The sequence below is a fragment of the Scyliorhinus canicula genome, chromosome 28, assembly GCF_902713615.1.
Source record: "Scyliorhinus canicula chromosome 28, sScyCan1.1, whole genome shotgun sequence".
Classification (NCBI taxonomy): Eukaryota; Metazoa; Chordata; class Chondrichthyes; order Carcharhiniformes; family Scyliorhinidae; genus Scyliorhinus; species Scyliorhinus canicula.
The window spans coordinates 7388213-7408587 of record NC_052173.1 but is presented as its reverse complement, the minus strand read 5'-3'; the positions used below and the strand labels follow the sequence as shown (position 1 = coordinate 7408587).

At 47.5% G+C, this 20375-nt stretch overlaps 1 protein-coding gene across 4 annotated transcripts in view; it reads right to left on the bottom strand.

The window, feature by feature from the left end:
• The window catches only part of spryd3 (SPRY domain containing 3), a 277836-nt gene that overhangs the window by 17126 nt on the left and 240335 nt on the right, over window positions 1–20375 (bottom strand). For 3 of the 4 annotated variants that reach the window (XM_038786404.1, XM_038786407.1, XM_038786406.1), the window contains exon 9: window positions 3918–4037. The exons of the other annotated variant lie outside the window; for it this stretch is intronic. In XM_038786404.1, coding sequence (XP_038642332.1) covers window positions 3918–4037 — 120 coding nt within the window. The remainder of the gene's footprint in view (window positions 1–3917; window positions 4038–20375) is intronic. 4 annotated transcript variants of the gene reach the window in all.

The following is a 20375-nucleotide window of genomic DNA, read 5'->3' as shown; positions in this document are numbered from 1 at the left end:
AGTCCCCGAAAATAACTCCGGAAACAGGTCCGGAATGGTGGCAGAGGTGTCTGAAGACAGCAGTTGGGACAAAGGGTCTTCCAAACCATAACCCGCTAACAAGCAGGGGGTTATTGCTGACCCCCTCCCCAGAGAAATTGAACAAGTCCGGGGTGCTAAATTGTACTGGGTGGAGTCCGACCCTGAAGCACCCTGCTCGGGGGACAGCGGCTTGGACACACTAAATTGCCCCTTAATTGGAAAAAATGAATTGGGTACTCTAAATTTATTAAAAAAGTTGCCCCGTAGTGTCCAAAAGTTAGGTGGGGTTGCTGGGTTACAGTTTAGGGTGGAGGTGTGGGCTTAGGTAGGGTGCTCTTTCAGGGGCCGGTGTAGACTCGATGGGCCGAATGGCCTCCTTCTGTACTGTAAACTCTATGATTCAGGGGGCAGCACGGTGGCCTAGTGGTTAGCACAACCGCCTCACGGCGCTGAGGTCCCAGGTTTGATCCCGGCTCTGGGTCACTGTCTGTGTGGAGTTTGCCCATTCTCCCCGTGTCTGCGTGGGTTTCACCCCCACAACCCAAAAAAAAATAAAAAATGTGCAGAGTAGGCAGATTGGCCACGCTAAATTGCCCCTTAATTGGAAAAAATAATTGGGTAATCTAAATTTAAAAAAAAAACTCTGATTCAGGGCAAGAGTGCTACCAACCGATCTACGACTGACAGTTGTATTGGGGCTGCAAGGGTTGAATTATAAGGACGGGTTAAAGAACAAAGAAAAGTTGCACAGACTAGGTCTGTAGTGCCTGAAGGATAGAAGATGAAGGGCTGATTGAGGCATTTAAGATGATCAAAGGATTTGATAGGGTAGGTGGAGAGAAACTACTTGTTCTCGGGGATGGGGGTTTGTCCAGATCGAGAAGAGCAGAATTTTAAAATTATAGCCCGCCTGTTCAGGGTGGATCAGGAAGCACTTAGAATCTTCAAAAAAAAATTTTTTTAAATAGAATTTACAGTGCAGAAGGAGGCTATTCGGCCCATCGAGTCTGCACCGGCTCTTGGAAAGAGCACCCTTCCCAAGGTTAACACCTCCACCCTATCCCCATAACCCAGTAACCCCACCCAACACTAAGGGCAATTTTGGACACTAAGGGCAATTTATCCTGGCCAATCCACCCTAACCCGCACATCTTGTGGACTGTGGGAGGAAACCGGAGCACCCGGAGGAAACCCACGCACACACGGGGAGGATGTGCAGACTCCGCACAGACAGTGACCCAAGCCGGAATCGAACCTGGGACCCTGGAGCTGTGAAGCGATTGTGCTAACCACTATGCTACCCACTTGTTACAGAAATGGTGTTGGAAATCTGGAACTCTCGCCCACAAAACGCTGTTGAAGCTGGAGGTCAAGTTTCAAAACTGAGATTTTAGTTCAGCAAGGAAAACTGGGGTTATGGGACCAAGGTGGATGAATGGAGTTCATATACAGACCAGATCGGATTTAATTGACTGGCACAGCAGGCTGGAGGGGCTGAATGGCCGCCTCTTGTTCCTATCTACGGAATTCTGGGTTCTATTCTTCCCCAAATGCTGGATTGGAGGGTTTGGTGACGGCGACCTGCATAAGCGATGCTGCCAGAGTTTCCATTTCACAGCACCCTCAAGAGGGAACAATATTTCACAGCAAGAAGCCCATTTCAATTTGATTAAGAGGGGTGAGGCCCAGCTACGCAAACAATGGGAGTTGTTCAAACAGGAGATGATTAGGCGAGAGACTGAATACAAAAAAGATGCTGCAAGAGCTGGAGTACAGTGGATGATGGGAGAACTTCAAAGGAAAGTTAAAAAGGACCACAATAACTTGCATTCATACAACCCTTCAGAAGTGAAAAACATCGCAAAATCCAGCACAGATGTGTAAGAAAACAACATTGACGTTGAGGCAAAAAAAAGTAGAACTTTAGAACGAGGGGTCGCTCAGAGATGAGGAGAAATGTTTTCACTCAGTGGGGGTGAGTCTCTGGAACTCTCGTCCTCAAAAGGCAGTGGAAGCAGAATCTTTGAATATTTTTAAGGTCAAGGTGGATAGATTCTTCATTAACGGGGGTGTGAAAGGCAATTGGGGGATCGGCAGGAATGTGGGGTTGAGGTTACAATCAGATCGGCAACGATCCTACTGAATGGAGTAGCAGGTTCGAGGGGCTGAGTGGCCTTTTTCCAAATTCAAATGCAAGTAGGAATGAGGATAGCTGATCAAAAGCTTGGTCAAAAAGAGAGGGTTGAATGAAGGCTTTAAAGGGGGAGGGTGGAATAAAATTTCTGAGCGTGGAATCTATGTCGCCTCCAAACTACGCACGTGAGCAAACACACAGCAAACTGGGCGCGACCACGTGGGCTAGAATCAAAGGAATCGAGACATTGGGGAGGCACAGAGTACGTCAGTAAAATAGGAAGGTGCAGCATCTTTAAAGGAAGGATGAGAATTTTAATTGGAAGCTTTGGGGAACGAGGAGGAACGTTGGTCAGTGGCGAGCGAGCTTGTTAGGATACTGGGAGCAGAATTGTGGATCAGCTCAAATTTACAGGCGAGAAGCTTCATATACATGGCCAAAATTACCAGGTACTTTCCCAATAGAAACGGGCAAAAACATTTTACACTGGTGTCAGTGAGTGGGAGGAAATAATGTATCATTAACAACAGAACAAAAGGAGGTTCAAAGAATTATACGGACTGCTGCTGCACAATCGAATGTCCGAACAGAAAGAGCGAGAGAAACAGAATCTATCCTCGCTTTGAAAAGGGAAGCGGATAAATATTCAAAAGAGAAAGATCCAAAAGGGGCTGCAGAATCAGGCAGAAGATGGACTAATGCAAACATTCTCTCGGAGTAACGGAACAGGGCATGGTGACGTGTATGGAACTGGGGAAAGGGCAGTAAATGGGGCGAAGTGGAGAACTCGTCAGGAGAGAGAGAGAGCAGGGATAATGGGACTGAACTCGTCAGGAGAGAGCGCACGGGGAGAATGGGGAAGGACAGGAAAATATCATTGTGGACAGATAGGTGTCAGTGAGAGGGCTGCTAATTAATCCCCTTCCCTAGTTACACTTGAGAAGTTGGCCGAGATGTGAGTCAGCTCCTTCAGCTGCTCGAGTCTATCACATGAAGGTTTTTCCACAATGCTGTTAGAAAGTGAGTTCAGGTGAGCCTCTTGCTGTAGTGCCGAGCCTCTGGTCTCTCTCATAGCCAAGCCGTTCATGTGGCTGATCAGTTGTGTTATTGATCACAAGGGCCTGCTTGACACTGGGCTCTGGCGTGGTGGGGTTTATAGGAGAAAGAGCACGGAGGAATGCTCTTTCAGAGAGGGCAGCGAGACAGTGGGCAATGGGGAAAGGTGAAGAGTAATGACACTAATAAGATAGCCCCTGCAGCGAGAGTGGCAAGGTAATTGGGTCAACTGGGCTCTTTATGCGCTGTAACCTCTCGAAAAAGGAAAACATTGAATGTTGCAATGCTCCCTGGGTTGTCAGTCCTCCAGCACAGTAGCATGGTGGTTAGCATAAATGCTTCACAGCTCCAGGGTCCCAGGTTCGATTCCCGGCTGGGTCACTGTCTGTGCGGAGTCTGCACGTCCTCCCCGTGTGTGCGTGGGTTTCCTCCGGGTGCTCCAGTTTCCTCCCACAGTCCAAAGATGTGTGGGTTAGGTGGATTGGCCATGATAAATTGCCCGTAGTGTCCTAAAAAGTAAGGTCAAGGGGGGGGTTGTTGGGTTACGGGTATAGGGTGGATACGTGGGTTTGAGTAGGGTGATCATGGCTCGGCACAACATCGAGGGCCGAAGGGCCTGTTCTGTGCTGTACTGTTCTATTCTCACTCGGGAATCAGTTGAGACCAATTTGCAGACAGTAATATATATTACTAACAATGTTCTTACCATCACTGTCTAAAATATAATCTCGAGGAAACATGATACCACAACCCATGATATCGCCCTTGTAGCAGCGAGGGCCAAAGGGATCTCCCACTCCACTTCCTTGGAAAAGCTTGCCATCATCTGAGAAAAGAAATCAGAGAATTCAGTAACACACACACACACACTCTCACTGACAATGTGTGCATGGCACTCTCACACACACACACACACCTCTACGGGGACAGCAGAACCTGCATGGGCTGAATGGATTCTTCCTGGAATCCTCTCGGACTCTCACGCAGGCACATTACAACAACAACTTTCATTCATTTGGCACCTTTGACATAGGACGGCATCCCAAATTGGTGAGGAGATATTCGGACAAGTGACTCAAAGCCTGGCCAAAGGAGTAGGTTTAAGCTGTGCCTTAAAGAAAGAGAGAGAGATAGAGAGAGGCAGATGTTTCGAGAGGAAATTCTAGGGCCTCAGGCCTTGGCAAGTGAAGATATGGTCACTTGCGGTCAGGGGTTTGCAAGAGGTCAGAACAGGAGGAACAAGAGGATCCTAGAGGATTGTAGGGATAGATTAGATGTGGAGACGTTCCCCATCCATTAGTAATGTGTCTCTTTCACATAGGCAGCTTGATATGCAGACAGGCAATGTCTGACACTCACATGCGTCTAAACGTGGATAATACACCTCTCACACAGAGAAAGCCACACTTCCATTCGTGCCTTTGTTCTTTACAGATTTGCTGACTGCAGTGCATGTTAGGGCAGCCTCCCACCATCCAGCCTCCAGAAACACATCTCCAACTCGCATCACGTTCACTCATCCTCCCTGCACTCGGTGACCTATACGGTTTGGCAATAATTGATTTTTAAAATTCTCATCTCTATTTTCAAATACCTCATGGTCTGGTTCTTCCCTATCTCGATCACATTCCAAAATCTCAGCTCCAGCAGTGGCGGCCATGCCTTCAACTGCCAAGTCCCTGGAAGCTCGAGAAGTTGTCTTTATTCAAGCTTTTGGCACTAATAAATCCTGTGACTCAGTATCACATTTTGTCCATTCGTTCTCCTGTTAGAACACCGTGGGATGTTTTACAATGTTAACTCGCTGGTTAACTAGCACTGTGGTTGAAGGTTTGAACTAATTGACAGGAGGGAGCTAGAGAGCATCGCAGAAAGGAGCAGTAATGATCACAGAATCATAGAATTTACAGTGCAGAAGGAGGCCATTCGGCCCATCGAGTCTGCACCGGCCCTTGGAAAAAGCGCTCTACCTCAGCCCACATCTCCACCCCATCCCCATAATCCCACCTAACCTTTTTTTGGACACTAAGGGCAATTTATCATGGCCAATCCACCTAACCTGCACACCTTTGGACTGTGGGAGGAAACCAGAGCACCCAAAGATGTGCAGGGTAGGTGGATTGGCCACGCTAAATTGCCCCTTCATTGGAAAAAAAAATTGGATACTCTAAATTTTTTTTTAAAGTTTGTAAATGATACAAAACGTGACAATGTTGTAGATAGTGATGAATAATGCGATTGGTTTCAGGGTAATAGACTGGATAGTTAAAGGGGCAGAAACACAGATACATTCCTTTCAGTGTGGAGAAGTGTGAAGTGATAAGAATCTGGGAGGACTGATGGCAAAAGACAGTAAAGTATAATTGAGGTGTCCAACAAGACCGTGGTATCCAAATACCCAAATCCTTAAAGGTGGAGCACCTTGATAATGTGATCAAGAAAACAAAAGGGTTACTGGGGTTTATGAATAGAGGAATAGAATATAGGCAAGAGATCCATGATAGAACTTTATAATTGATTGGTGAGGCCTCAGCTTTAGTCTGGGCAGTACATGTCAGGGAAGATGTCAATGTTAACAGAAAGAGAAATCAGAGATTAGGGATTCAGTTATGAGGAAAAGTTTGAAAAGTTGGGATCATTCTTCTTAGATCAGAGAAGGATGAGGTTCCAGGGCACAGGTTTAAGATGATGAGAGGATTCGATCGAGGAAATGGGAAAGATTTGTTGCCTCTGGTGGGAGAGGCAATAACTAGAGGTCACAGATTAAATATTATTGGTGAAGATCTGAAGGGGAAATGAGGAGTTATCAGGATCCGGAACATTCAAGCTGAAAATATGCTGACAGCTGATTCCATCAATAATTTGAAAAGGGACTTGGAAAGATGCTCGAGGGTTGGAGCTTATGGAGAAAAGGTGGAGAGTTGAGACTAAATACAACAGTGCTTGCATAGAGCCAGACAGGACAGATGGGCCATATGCCCTCTTGTGGTGTAAGTTTTGATGATTCTCTATAAAAGATGCAAGCTGTTATTGCTGAACACACATGGAATAGGACTAGTCTCATTCTAACCCACATGAAAGGAGACAGACTGACACACATACAGATAAAGGAACAGCCACACACAGGCAAAGCAACAGGCACGCGCGCACCCAGGCCACTCAACAGCCACATGTACACTGGCAATGTATCTCTTTTATACAAGAATTATAACACACAATTAGACACATCTGCTCCTAATCACAATGGCTGTCTCACCAACACTCACACAGGTACAGCCTGTCTGTCTCAATCACACACAGTGCCGCATACACAATCAACCCATCACTCACACTGGTGCTTTGATACTTGTGTGAATGAACCACCGTGCTCGATTATACATATGTACTGGCGCCGTTCATCTACACAGTGATGCTGTTACATCACATACATTGGTCCTGTTATATATGCACCTTTATGCATTGGTGTCATTACATTACACACATTGGCGTGGTTATATATGCACTTTCATGCATTGGTGCTGTTATATATACATCTTTAAGTATTGGCGCCATTACATTACACGCACTGGCACTGTTATATAATAGACCTTTGTGCATTGGCGCCACTACATTACACGCATTGGCACTGTTATCTGAGTACACCTAGACGCAATGGTGCCATTACACACATTGGCACTGTTATCTGAGTACACCTAGACGCAATGGTGCCATTACACACATTGGCACTGTTATCTGAGTACACCTTGACGCAATGGTGCCATTACACACATTGGCACTGTTATCTGAGTACACCTTGACGCAATGGTGCCATTACACACATTGGCACTGTTATCTGAGTACACCTTGACGCAATGGTGCCATTACACGCATTGGCACTGTTATCTGAGTACACCTTGACGCAATGGTGCCATTACACACATTGGCACTGTTACATATGCACCGTTACATATGCACCTTTATGCATTGGCTCCATTACATGCACTGGTGCGGTTATATATATACACCATTATGCATTGGTGCTGTTCTATATGCACCTTTACGCATTGGTGACATTACATTACATGCATTACGCTATTATCTCATACACCTGTGTGCATTGGTGTCAATGCATTGCATGCATTGGCACGGTTTTATATGTACACCTTTTCACATTGGTGCCACTGCATGCATTGACACTGCCGAATGTACAATTCTGCACATTGGCACCATTATATTACACGCATTGGCGGTGTTATATATACCTTTGTGCATTGGTGCCTTTACATTACATGCATTGGTGCTGTTATATAAATTCATCTTTATCAATTGGTACGTGCATTGGTGCTGTCATATACTTACCTTTGCATATTGATGGCATTACATGCATTGGCGCTATTATATATATACACATGTGTACAATGGCACTGTTATATATACACACCATTGTGCATGGGTGCCATTACATTACATGCATTTGTGCTGTCACCGCTGTTATATAGCCACCTTTATGCATTGGTGCCATTGCATTACATGCATTGGCGTTGTTACATACGTACCTTTGCGTATTGATGGCATTACATGCATTGGCGCTGTTGTATATTCACCTTTGTGCATTGGCGCTGTTACCGCTGTTATAAATATACCTGTATACATTGGTACCATGACCTAACATGCATTGGTGCTGTTGCATTATGTGCATTGGCGCTGTTATATAATTACCTTTGCGTATTGATAGCATTACATGCATTGCCGCTGTTGTATATACACCTTTGTGCATTGCCGCTGTTATATATACACCTTTGTGCATTGGCGCTGTTATATATACACATCTTTGTGCATGGGTGCCATTACATTACATGCATTGGCGCTGTTGTATATAAACCCTTGTGCATTGGCGCTGTTATATATACACCTTTGTGCATTGGTGCCATTGAATTACGTGCATTGGCGTTGTTACATACGCACCTTTGCGTATTGATGGCATTACATGCATTGGCGCTGTTGTATATTCACCTTTGTGCATTGGCGCTGTTATATATATACCTTTGTGCATTGCCACTGTTATATATACACACCTTTGTGCATGGGTGCCATTACATTATAGGCATTGGTGCTGTTACCACTGTTATATATATATACCTTTATGCATTGGTGCCATTACATTTCATGCATTGGTGCTGTTATATAAATTTGTCTTTATGCATTGGTGCCTTTGCATTGCGTACATTTGCACTGTTATATACTTACCTTTGCGTATTGATGCCATTACATGCATTGCCGCTGTTGTATATACACCTTTGTGCATTGGCGCTGTTGTATATACACCTTTGTGCATTGGCGCGGTTGTATATACACCTTTGTGCATTGGCGCTGCTATATGTACACACCTTTGTGCATGGGTGCCATTACATTACATGCATTGGTGCGGTTATATAAATTTGTTTTTATACATTGGTGCCATTGCATTACATGCATTTGCGCTGTTATAGACTTACCTTTGCGTACTGGTGCCATCACATGCATTGGCGCTGTTGTATATACGCCTTTATGACTTGGCGGAGTTACATTACATGCATTGGTACTGTTAAATATACACCTTTGCACACTTGCACTGCTGCATTACACGCACTGGCACAATTATATACACCTTTCCACACTAACGTCATTACATTATATACATTGGTACTGTTCGATTGTGCATCAATGCTGTTGCATTACATGTGCACGCATTGTTGCCAATTATACATGCACTGTTGGATATTGATGCCTTTGCATTATATTTCATTACATGGATTGGTGCCATTAAACATACACATTTGGGCTTAGATTTGATTTCTTGTCACGTGTACCGAGGGACAGTGAAATGTATTATTCTGCGTACAGTCCAGACAGATCGTTCCATACACGAAGAGACATAGGACATACGATAAATACACAATGTAGTTTTAGAATTAAGCTTTAAAAAGGTTAATATGGTTATAAGAGATGTTGGAAGAGGATCTATGGGGGAGAGCTCACTGAGAGTCGCCACACTCCGGTGCCAGCTTGGTGCTGTTATGTCACAGGCATTGCTGCTCTGGCTCATTGTTACATGTATGTTTTTTACAACATATATTTCAGCAACTATAAAAGACTATTTGCTCCAATGAGCTTGTTTCTTTGCACAGATCAATCCAGCCTTCTTCCAAGTCATTTCCACACTTTGATGTTCCCTCTTGTTTAGTCCCTTGATGCCATGGTCTGGACAGCACTCCTTTCAATCCCCAGCAGTCTCCAATGCTTAGCGCACACTCCCAGAAAGACTCCTGTGCTTCCTGCCTCGTCCTACTCTACTATCCTGACCTCTGACTGCCAGTGGGCTGGACACCTCCTGGAATGTATGATCCAGGAAACTCTCATCCTCCTTGATGCTCCACAGTGACACCAGCTGCCCCGCCAAGCTCAGAAATCCTGAGCTCGAACTGAAACAGCTGGAGACACTTGCTGGGGGAAAAGGGTCATTCTGACTGTTCATATGAACGTGACTCGGAAACTCACTGACGTTACAATCTGCAAGTCAAAGAGATTTGGTTTTGTCAACTAAAAGGTACCTTTGACATTTTTCTCATTTTTGAAATGATATGAAATACTCGATACCTCCCTACCGACATGTTAATTTCCACAGTGAGGCTGACCAAATAATTCAAACGCAAGGTTCAGAAGGTGAAACAACAGGCTTGTGTGGCCAACATTATCATCAGTCACTCTGCTGTTCCTCTGCCCATTCCTCACATCCTTCCCTGAAGCGGTCAGGTCCTTGCTAGGGTACAGCCCCAGTGAATCTCTGACACGTCAGCGAAATGCCTGTGGGAGGACAACTGGGACGGTTAAAGGCATCAAAGCCAAGTCTGCCCCAGTTTCCGCCCAATGATCACAGGCATTTGCAATTCCCAGCAGGGGTGGGGTGGTCACTGGAGAGTGGTCAAAAGTTGAAAGCTTGGCCGACTTCCCTTCCCTGAGCAGGGGCACCACTCCTCATGTCACAGCTACCCCAGAATGATCCAGGGAGTGAACCGCCGCCTCAGGCCTGTGTACACGTGACAGGTCAGTGGAGGGTCTTCAATGAGAATCAGCCAAGTTACTGGATGCAGAGGCTGCGGAAATAGGGAAAATATTCCCAGACCTGCCAAGCCACTGGTGGGGGATAAAAGGATATCTGATTTACCCCAAATTTCAGATTAACGCTCATTTTTACAATTCCAATGTAGCCATATTCCGGAACAGCTGCTTTTTATTGGACTTCACATTTCCACAGCTTTACATCTAATCCCACAATGCAACTTCTCATTTATTGAGCCAAACTTTGCATACTTGTCTGGTATCCCGTGTCCGCTGACATCTTACCTACGTGCTGTATGTCATGGAAACACTGACACTGCACGAGCAAAGCAATAAGCAGAAGCAAGTCCAAATGAAGGAATTCAAAGAAAAAACAAACAGCGCAAGTTTTTAATAGGATCGGTTACAAAAACAAAACAGAAAATGCCAACATTCCTGCTCAAATCAGGAGCCGAGATGTTTTCAATTTCCCCTCGACTTAAATACTTGAGTAAAATGCTAACCAATGGAACTTTAAAGTGCATATTAAGCCTTAAAAAGGTATTGGTTATCTATGACCAATAATGGAATACTCTATTTAGGCCTCCATATAGAATTGCATTGCCCTGGATTTGTGTTTACACGTCCTCTTTTTCCAGTAGTCTTACTTGGTCAGCCCCAGGATCCTGACTGAATCAGCAACGGCTGCTCTTAAAAATACATGTCTTCCCTCTGTCCTCACAAACCACCACTCCACCTCCAATCGCCTGTTCCTCTCCCACGTCTTTCAATGTGTTACCTCCTCTCAAATCTGTGTCCCTCTTTCCTGCAATTTCAAGTTGACTTTCTGTTCCGCGACAGTACTGAAAATATAGAACATAGAACATAGAACAGTACAGCACAGAACAGGCCCTTCGGCCCTCAATGTTGTGCCGAGCCATGATCACCCTACTCAAACCCACGTATCCACTCTATACCCGTAACCCAACAACCCCCCCTTAACCTTACTTTTATTAGGACACTACGGGCAATTTAGAATGGCCAATCCACCTAACCCGCACATCTTTGGACTGTGGGAGGAAACCGGAGCACCCGGAGGAAACCCACGCACACAGGGGGAGGACGTGCAGACTCCACACAGACAGTGACCCAGCCGGGAATCGAACCTGGGACCCTGGAGCTGTGAAGCATTTATGCTAACCACCATGCTACCCTGCAAAATAGTTGCAATCAAAGTCACAAGTTACATCCTCTAAGACTATGGCTGTGGTAAATGATCCCAGACATGGCCTGTCGGCAAACTTTGACAAGGTTACCCACACCGTCCTCCCGGAATGCTTCTGTTGTTGTCCAGTTGGGTGGTACTGTCCTCCTGGACCAAGTCTAAAGTGTCATCCGTAACTAAAGAAACTCTTGCAATGGCTTATGTCCCCATTTCTGCAGTTACCTCCAGAATTGTCCAAGGATCTATCCTCAGCCCCAAGATATTCCTCATCTACATCCTGCCCCTCAGCAACATCAGCTGAAAACATCAGGATCCACCATGTACACTGTGATACCCAACTCTTTAAAAAAATAAATTTAGAGTGCCCAATTCATTTTTTCCAATTAAGGGGCAATTTAGCGTGTTCAATCCACCTACCCTGCACATCTTTGGGTTGTGGGGGCGAAACCCACGCAGACACGGGGAGAATGTGCAACCTCCACACGGACAGTGATCCAGAGCCGGGATCGAAGCTGGGACCTCGGCGCCGTGAGGCAGCAGTGCTAACCATCGCACCACCATGCTGCCCTAAGTGTCATTTGTGGCAGGTTTTAGAACATAGAACATAGAACGATACAGCGCAGTACAGGCCCTTCGGCCCTCAATGTTGCACCGACATGGAAAAAAAAAACTAAAGGCCATCTAACCTACACTATGCCCTTATCATCCATATGCTTATCCAATAAATTTTTAAATGCCCTCAATGTTGGCGAGTTCACTACTGTTGCAGGTAGGGCATTCCACGGCCTCACCACTCTTTGCGTAAAAAACCCACCTCTGACCTCTGTCCTATATCTATTACCCCTCAATTTAAGGCTATGTCCCCTCGTGCTAGCCACCTCCATCCGCGGGAGAAGGCTCTCGCTGTCCACCCTATCTAACCCTCTGATCATTTTGTATGCCTCTATTAAGTCACCTCTTAACCTTCTTCTCTCTAACGAAAACAACCTCAAGTCCATCAGCCTTTCCTCATAAGATTTTCCCTCCATACCAGGCAACATCCTGGTAAATCTCCTCTGCACCCGTTCCAAAGCTTCCACGTCCTTCCTATAATGAGGCGACCAGAACTGTACGCAATACTCCAAATGCGGCCGTACCAGAGTTTGGTACAGCTGCATCATGACCTCATGGCTCCGGAACTCAATCCCTCTACCAATAAAGGCCAACACACCATAGGCCTTCTTCACAACCCTATCAACCTGGGTGGCAACTTTCAGGGATCTATGTACATGGACACCGAGATCCCTCTGCTCATCCACACTACCAAGAATTTTACCATTAGCCAAATATTCCGCATTCCTGTTATTCTTTCCAAAGTGAATCACCTCACACTTTTCCACATTAAACTCCATTTGCCACCTCTCAGCCCAGCTCTGCAGCTTATCTATGTCCCTCTGTAACCTGCAACATCCTTCCGCACTGTCTACAACTCCACCGACTTTAGTGTCGTCTGCAAATTTACTCACCCATCCTTCTGCGCCCTCCTCTAGGTCATTTATAAAAATGACAAACAGCAACGGCCCCAGAACAGATCCTTGTGGTACGCCACTCGTAACTGAACTCCATTCTGAACATTTCCCATCAACTACCACTCTCTGTCTTCTTTCAACTAGCCAATTTCTGATCCACATCTCTAAATCACCCTCAATCCCCAGCCTCCGTATTTTCTGCAATAGACGACCGTGGGGAACCTTATCAAACGTTTTGCTGGGAGTTTCTCTCCTGGCTCTGTCGGCGAGTTCCGCACTGCTATCTAACCACACTTTTTGGGCCCTGGGGAGTTTCTCCCCGGTCCAGCCCACACTTAGAATTATTTTCAACACTGGGGAGCTGAACCCGCTGGCCAGACCAGCTCCTCTGAAATCGGGCCGCCATTTTGAAAGGGTGCCCTGATCAAGCTTGTGGGTCCCCCACACCCCCAACCCCATGGCAATGTAATCCCCCCCTCCCCCCCCCCCCCCCCCCCCCCCCACTCTCAACAATACATGAGCATTAACCCTCCCCAGTGACGACACCCCGTTAGGCTTTTCCATGCCCCTTCCCATGCTCCCACCCTTCCAGGAAGCCCACCTTTCACCCCCCCCCCCCCCCCCCAACCGTCTGGAGGCCCCTTCGTAGCTGCCCTGCACACCCACCCCCCACCACCATCATTCCCCTCCTCCACCCACCTTTTATTGGCATGGACCCCTCGGGCCCTGACTATTGGCAGTGCCACCCTGACAGTGCTCCTGACGGCTTTGCAGTGCCAAGGTGCTCATGTTCAAGGGGGAGGGCCAGGGAGCCACCCTGCCCCTGACTACCCAGGGGCCTCCGATGGCCCAGGAAGCCCACAAGGTGCCGTTTCGCCTGCTGTTTGAGTGGACCAGTACTGAACGCAGCCCAGCTGGGGTCTCCCTAGGGAGGCCGGTAGATGCCGGAAGCCTGATAGATTCCGGGTCAGCAACCCGAAGCGAGTTTTAAACCTACTTAGGGGCTGGTTTAGCTCAGTGGGCTAGATAACTAGTTTGTGATATAGAACAAGGCCAGTAACACGGGTTCAATTCCCGTACCAGCTGAGAATTCTGAATTCTCCCTCTGTGACCCGAACAGATGCCAGAACGTGGCGACTAGGGGATTTTCACAGTAACTTCATTGCAGTGTTAATGTAAGCCTACTTGTGACAATAAAGATGATTTAATTTTTAATTTAATTTTAGGAATGCAAGGCTTGGTCCCGCCCATTGTGGGCAGGATCCTGATCGTGATAACTCGTGAGATTTGGGTAGATCTCGCGAGGTGCACTCCTGGCAGCGCCTGTTCGGGCGCACTACGGCCGTTAGATCGCGCCCGTTATCTTCGGTCCCGACCACAAACTCTCTTCCCTGGCTGCCAAGTATATCCCTCCATTCAGCAATTGTCTCAGGCTGAACCAGGCGGTTTGTAGCTGCTGCATTCGAGTTGATTCCAAGCTGAGCTTCTCACTCCACATCCTTTCCAAGACAAAGGCCACTTACCCCCACCTCAATTGCATCATCACCCCTGCCTCGGCTCAGCCACTGCTGAAATCCTGCCTTTTGTTGCCTTTAAACTCTACTATTTCCATCTTCTCTGAGCCGGCCTCCTGTCTTCCGCCCTCCAAAACTTATCATCCAAAACTCTGTTGTCCGTATCCAAACTCAGACCACGGGCGGGATTCTCTGTTGAGACTGTTCACTACTGCTGGTAATGAGGACGGAGTATTTGGCACTCAGCCAAGTCTCCATTCACTGCAGCGGGAATGGAGAATCCCGCCGGCATGAAGGAACGGAGAAACAAGTCTCATTCACGCATCTTCACTGACAGACACTGGCTTCCAGTCTGGCACTACCTTGACGTCAGGATTCTTACCTTTACCTTCTCACCAGCTTTGTAACCTCGAATGTGACACGTTCCTACTCTAAAGGTGCTATGCAAATACAAACGGCCTTATTTAGAGCTATTTACCTCCAGCCTAAGTCAAGGAAATATGCAAAGCCGAATTGAACCCACATGGGAGAATTTGTCCAGCACACGGCAAAGAATCCCTTCCCAGTGTTTCCTGGCTGCTCACCCATCGTGACTGTGGGCATGGAAAGAGGAAAACTTTCAGGTCAATTTGTTGGGCTCGAGAACTTTGGCACAAAAGAAAGCTGACACCTTTGACATCCTGAATTGGATCAGCTTGGATGCAACTGGAGCCTCCTCTTTCTCAATCTTCCTTGAAACCTTTGGCAGAGCTCACAGGGTACGAGGTTGGAATGTCTGGAAAGGTGCCATCGGTTAATGGAAAGACTTTGTGGTTCGCAGATTCTTAATGCAGAACTTGGCATAAGTCAGGTATGTTCAATAAAAGATCCCGGCTCTCCAATCCTGAAGCAGAGTCCACAATGGGCAGTTCTTGGGCAGCTGCCTCGCCCGTCTTGGCCACATCCTCAACTCTCAATCCCAGTGAACCCCAAAGCCTTACACATCCTGTTACTTCCTTTCTTACCCTGTAGACACCTGCCATAAACCCCAGTTAAGTGTCACGCTATCCGCACGCACACGTTTCTTTTTGTCTGTATGTATCAATGAATGCCGCATGATAAATCTATGTGTACTTCAAATCGTTTTAATAAATAAACACACAAAAGAATTTATAGCCCAGAAACATGCTTTCTGCCCAACTGATCCAGGTTGCTGGCAATGCGTCACACGACCCTCTTCATCTAAGCCCATCAACATATCCTTCTGTGCCTTTCTACCCTGTGCGCATATCCAGCTTCCCTTTGAATGTATCAATACGATTCAGTGGGTTAGCACTGCTGCCTCACAGCTCCAGGGACCCGGGTTCAGTTCCGGCCTTGGATGACTGTCTGTGTGGAGTCTGCACGTTCCCCAGTGTCTGTGTGGGTTTCCTCCGGGTGCTCCGGTTTCCTCCCACAGTCCAAAGATGGCCATGGTCAATTGTCCCTTAGTGTCCAAAGATGTGCAGGTCAGGTGGATTGGCCATGATCAATTGCCCATGATCAATTGTCCCTTAGTGTCCAAAGATGTGCAGATTAGGTGGATTGGCCGTGCTAAATTGTCCCTTAGTGTCCAGGGATGTGCAGGTGGGGTTACGAGGAGAGGGCAGGGTGGATATCGGTAAGAGTGCTCATTCGAAGACTCCTGCACTGTCGGGATTCTATGATTCTCATCACTCTCTGTGTGAAGAGATTTCTCCTGAATTCACACATTGGATTGATTTGTGCTTGTCTTATATTTCAATATTCTTAAATTCTGGTCTCACGTTCGAGTGGAAACATCTCCTCGACGTTTACCCTTTCATAATCTTCGCTTTTTGAGAGAATCTTTGCTTCATCTCTCCTAACAGATGCAACCCCTTTGGTTCTGGTGTCCTTCCCGCAAGTCGCTTTTGCAATAGTACCTCAATATATCTTTTTTACAATGTCTTTTCATATCTTTTTTATGGTTTAATCCTTTCCCTCTTGGAATGAACGCCAGTGTTTTATTTGCCTTTTCCCCCTCATTCATTAGATGAGAGCATCGTTGGCTAGGCTGGCAGTTATTGCCCATCCCTAATTGCCCCTTGTTCAGAGGGCATTTGACAGTCAATCACATTGCTGTGGGTCTGGAGTCACATGTAGGCCAGACCGGGTAAGGATGGCCGATTTCCTTCATTAATTTGTGAACCAGATAGGTTTTTACAACAATCGGTAATGGCTTTTTGGCTTTCTAATATCAGATTTTTAAAAAATTTAACTCAAATTTCACCATCTGCCATGGTAGGATTTGAACCCATTACCCTGGCTCTCCCTGGATTACTCGACCACTGACAATACCACTAGGCCATCAACTTTTCCTTGTTAACCTGTGCAGCTACATTTAGTGATTGGTGTCCGTACCCTGAAATCCCTGTCCCTCTGTCCCATTTAGAGATGTGACCTGCTTAGCCTTCCTACTAAATCGCATTTAGCAATATCGAAGTCCATCTGCCAAATATACAACTTTAACTTTGAAATAACCTTTTATTTAAAACACAGAAAATAGTCTGAAATAGTTCCTTCAGGAAGTTTCTTCTTGTTAATAAAAACAGCACTGCAAAATGTAAAACATATGCAAAGCCTTTTTAAAAAATCTTTATTATTGTCACAAGTAGGTTTACATTAACACTGCAATGAAGTTACTGTGAAAAGCCCCTAGTCGCCACATTCCGGCGCCTGTTCGGGTCACAGAGGGAGAATTCAGAATGTCCAATTCACCTAACAGCACGTCTTTCGGGACTTGTGGGAGGAAACCGGAACACCCGGAGGAAACCCACGCAGACACGGGGAGAACGTGCAGACTCCGCACAGACAGTGACCCAAGCCAGGAATCGAACCTGGGACTCTGGCACTGTGAATCAACAGTGCTAACCACTGTGCAACCGTGCCGCTCCTGAGGCTAAAAACTATTGAAAATAACTGCTCGACTCACCCCCTCGTCCTTCCCACTCTTGCCTTGCCCCCCCCCCCCCCCCCCCCCCCCCCCCCACCCCCACCCCCGACCCGCTGCAATCTTAACTGGTGATTAATTAATTCTACTCCACGATATTAGAAAGTTTGACTGGAAAACAACACTGACCCTAGCAGAACCACCGCATTTGGACACAGTATTTACACCAGCAGTTCTCAGGAACTTGACATGCAATTTCAACTTTTTAATGATTGTCTACTGTTGATATAAGCTAGAGAGCCAATGATGCCTAATTAGGAGATTTTTGGGAAGCTGAAGTTAGTTCCGCGCATATTTGTTTTGAACTTTCGGCATTCTCAATACTGGGAAATTAAACACTCTGACCATCAAATACTCCCAAATCACATACAGCATGGGTAATATCGAGGCATTGCCAAGCTCCCTGTACACACAGGGTCTCCAACCTTTTCGCGTTCAGGGGCCACATTTCATCTTTTTTCTCACTCACGGGGCCGGGAAACAAACTTTGAAAGAAATGACCTCATGTTCAGCATCAATTTTGCTTTTTTTTGCCTGTAATCGATGGAGCCGCCATCTTGGTGCCCACTGTTTGAGAGATGTACCGGGTAAATACTGATATTTTAAATTAAGAATTTTGAAGTCGATAGAACAAAGAAAAGTACAGCACAGGAACATGCCCTTCGGCCCTCCAAGCCCGTGCCGACCATGCTGCCCGTCTAAACTAAAATCTTCTACACTTCCGGGTCCGTATCCCTCTATTCCCATCCTATTCATGTATTTGTCAAGATGCCCCTTAAATGTCACTATCGTCCCTGCTTCCACCACCTCCTCCGGCAGCGAGTTCCAGGCACCCACTACCCTCTGTGTAAAAAAACTTGCCTCGTACATCCAGCGCCGGCTCTAGGGTTGCTGGCGCCCCGGGCAAGCTGAACTTCGGCGCCCTTGGGGGGGCCGGGGGGGGGGGGGGGGGGGGGGGGGGGGGGGGGGGGGCCGGGGAGGGGGGGAGGGGGGGCCGAGGAGGGGGGGCGGGGGGGCCGAGGAGGGGGGGCGGGGGGGCCGAGGAGGGGGGGCGGGGTGGCGGGGCCGAGGAGGGGCGGACACGAGGGGGGGGCGGGGCCGAGGAGGGGCGGACCCGCGGGGGGGGGGCGGACACGCGGGGGGGGGCGGACACGCGGGGGGGCGGGGCCGAGGAGGGGCGGACAAGCGGGGGGGGACCGAGCGGGGGGAGGCGGACCGAGCTGGGGGGGCGGACCGAGCGGGGGGGGCGGACCCGAGGGGGGCGGACCCGAGCGGGGGGGGGGGGGGGGGGGGCCGCCCTGGGGGCGGGCGGCCACCGCGCATGCGCTGGTTGGCACCGGCCCAACTGCGCATGCGCGGGACCCGAGTCTCTGGCGCCCCCGAGCACATAGCGCCCCGGGCGACAGCCCGAGTTGCCGGTGCCTTGAGCCGGCCCTGCGTACATCTCCTCTAAACCTTGTCCCTCGCACCTTAAACCTATGCCCCCAAGTATTGACCCCTCTACCCTGGGGAAAAGCCTCTGACTATCCACTCTGTCTATGCCCCTCATAATTTTGTAGACCTCTATTAGGTCGCCCCTCAACCTCCGTCGTTCCAGTGAGAACAAACCGAGTTTATTCAACCTCTCCTCATAGCTAATGCCCTCCATACCAGGCAACATCCTGGTAAATCTCTTCTGCACCCTCTCTAAAGCCTCCACATCCTTCTGGTAGTGTGGCGGCCAGAATTGATCACTATACTCCAAGTGTGGCCTAACTAAGGTTCCATACAGCAGCAACATGACTTGCCAATTTTTATACTTAATGCCCCAGCCAATGAAGGCAAGTGTGCCGTATGCCTTCTTGACTACCTTCTCCACCTGTGTTGCCCCTTTCAGTGACCTGTGGACCTGCACACCCAGATCCCTCTGCCAATCAATACTTTAAATAGTTCTACCATTCACTGTATATTTCCCACATGTATTAGACCTTCCAAAATGCATTACCTCATATTTGTCCGGATTAAACTCCATCCGCCATCTCTCCGCCCAAGTCTCCAAATGATCTAAATCCTCTGACAGTCTTCATCGCTATCCGCAATTCCACCAACCTTTGTGTCGTCCGCAAACTTACTAATCAGACCGGTTACATTTTCCTCCAAATCATTTATATATACTACGAACAGCAAAGGTCCCAGCACCGATCCCTGCGGAACACCACTAGTCACAGCCCTCCATTCAGAAAAGCACCCTTCCATTGAATGAAATGAAAATGAATGAAAATTGCTTATTGTCACGAGTAGGCTTCAATGAAGTTACTGTGAAAAGCCCCTAGTCGCCACATTTCGGTGCCTGTTCGGGAAGGCTGATACGTGAATTGAACCGTGCTGCTGGCCTGCCTTGGTCTGCTTTAAAAGCCAGCAATTTAGCCCAGTGTGCTAAACCAGCATTGCTACTCTCTGCCTTCTATGTCCTAGTCAGTTCTGTATCCACCTTGCCAGCTCACCCCTGATCCCGTGTGACTTCACCTTTTGTACCACTCTGCCATGAGGGACCTTAACAAAGGCCTTACTGATGTCCATGTAGACAACATCCACAGCCCTACCTGCATCAATCATCTTCGTCACTTCCTCGAAAAACTCAATCAAGTGAGTGAGACACGACCTCACAAAACCATGATAGAGTGAGAAACTTTAACGTTTTTTAAATTCATTTACTGGATGTGGGCGTCCCTGGTTAGACCAGCATTTGTTGCCCATCCCTAGTTGCCCTTGAGAAGGTGGTGGTGAGCTGTCTCCGTGAACCGCTGCGGTCGAGGTGTAGGTACACCCACTGTGCTGTTAGGGAGGGAGTTCCAGGACGTTGCCCCAGCGACAGTGAGGAACGGCCGATATA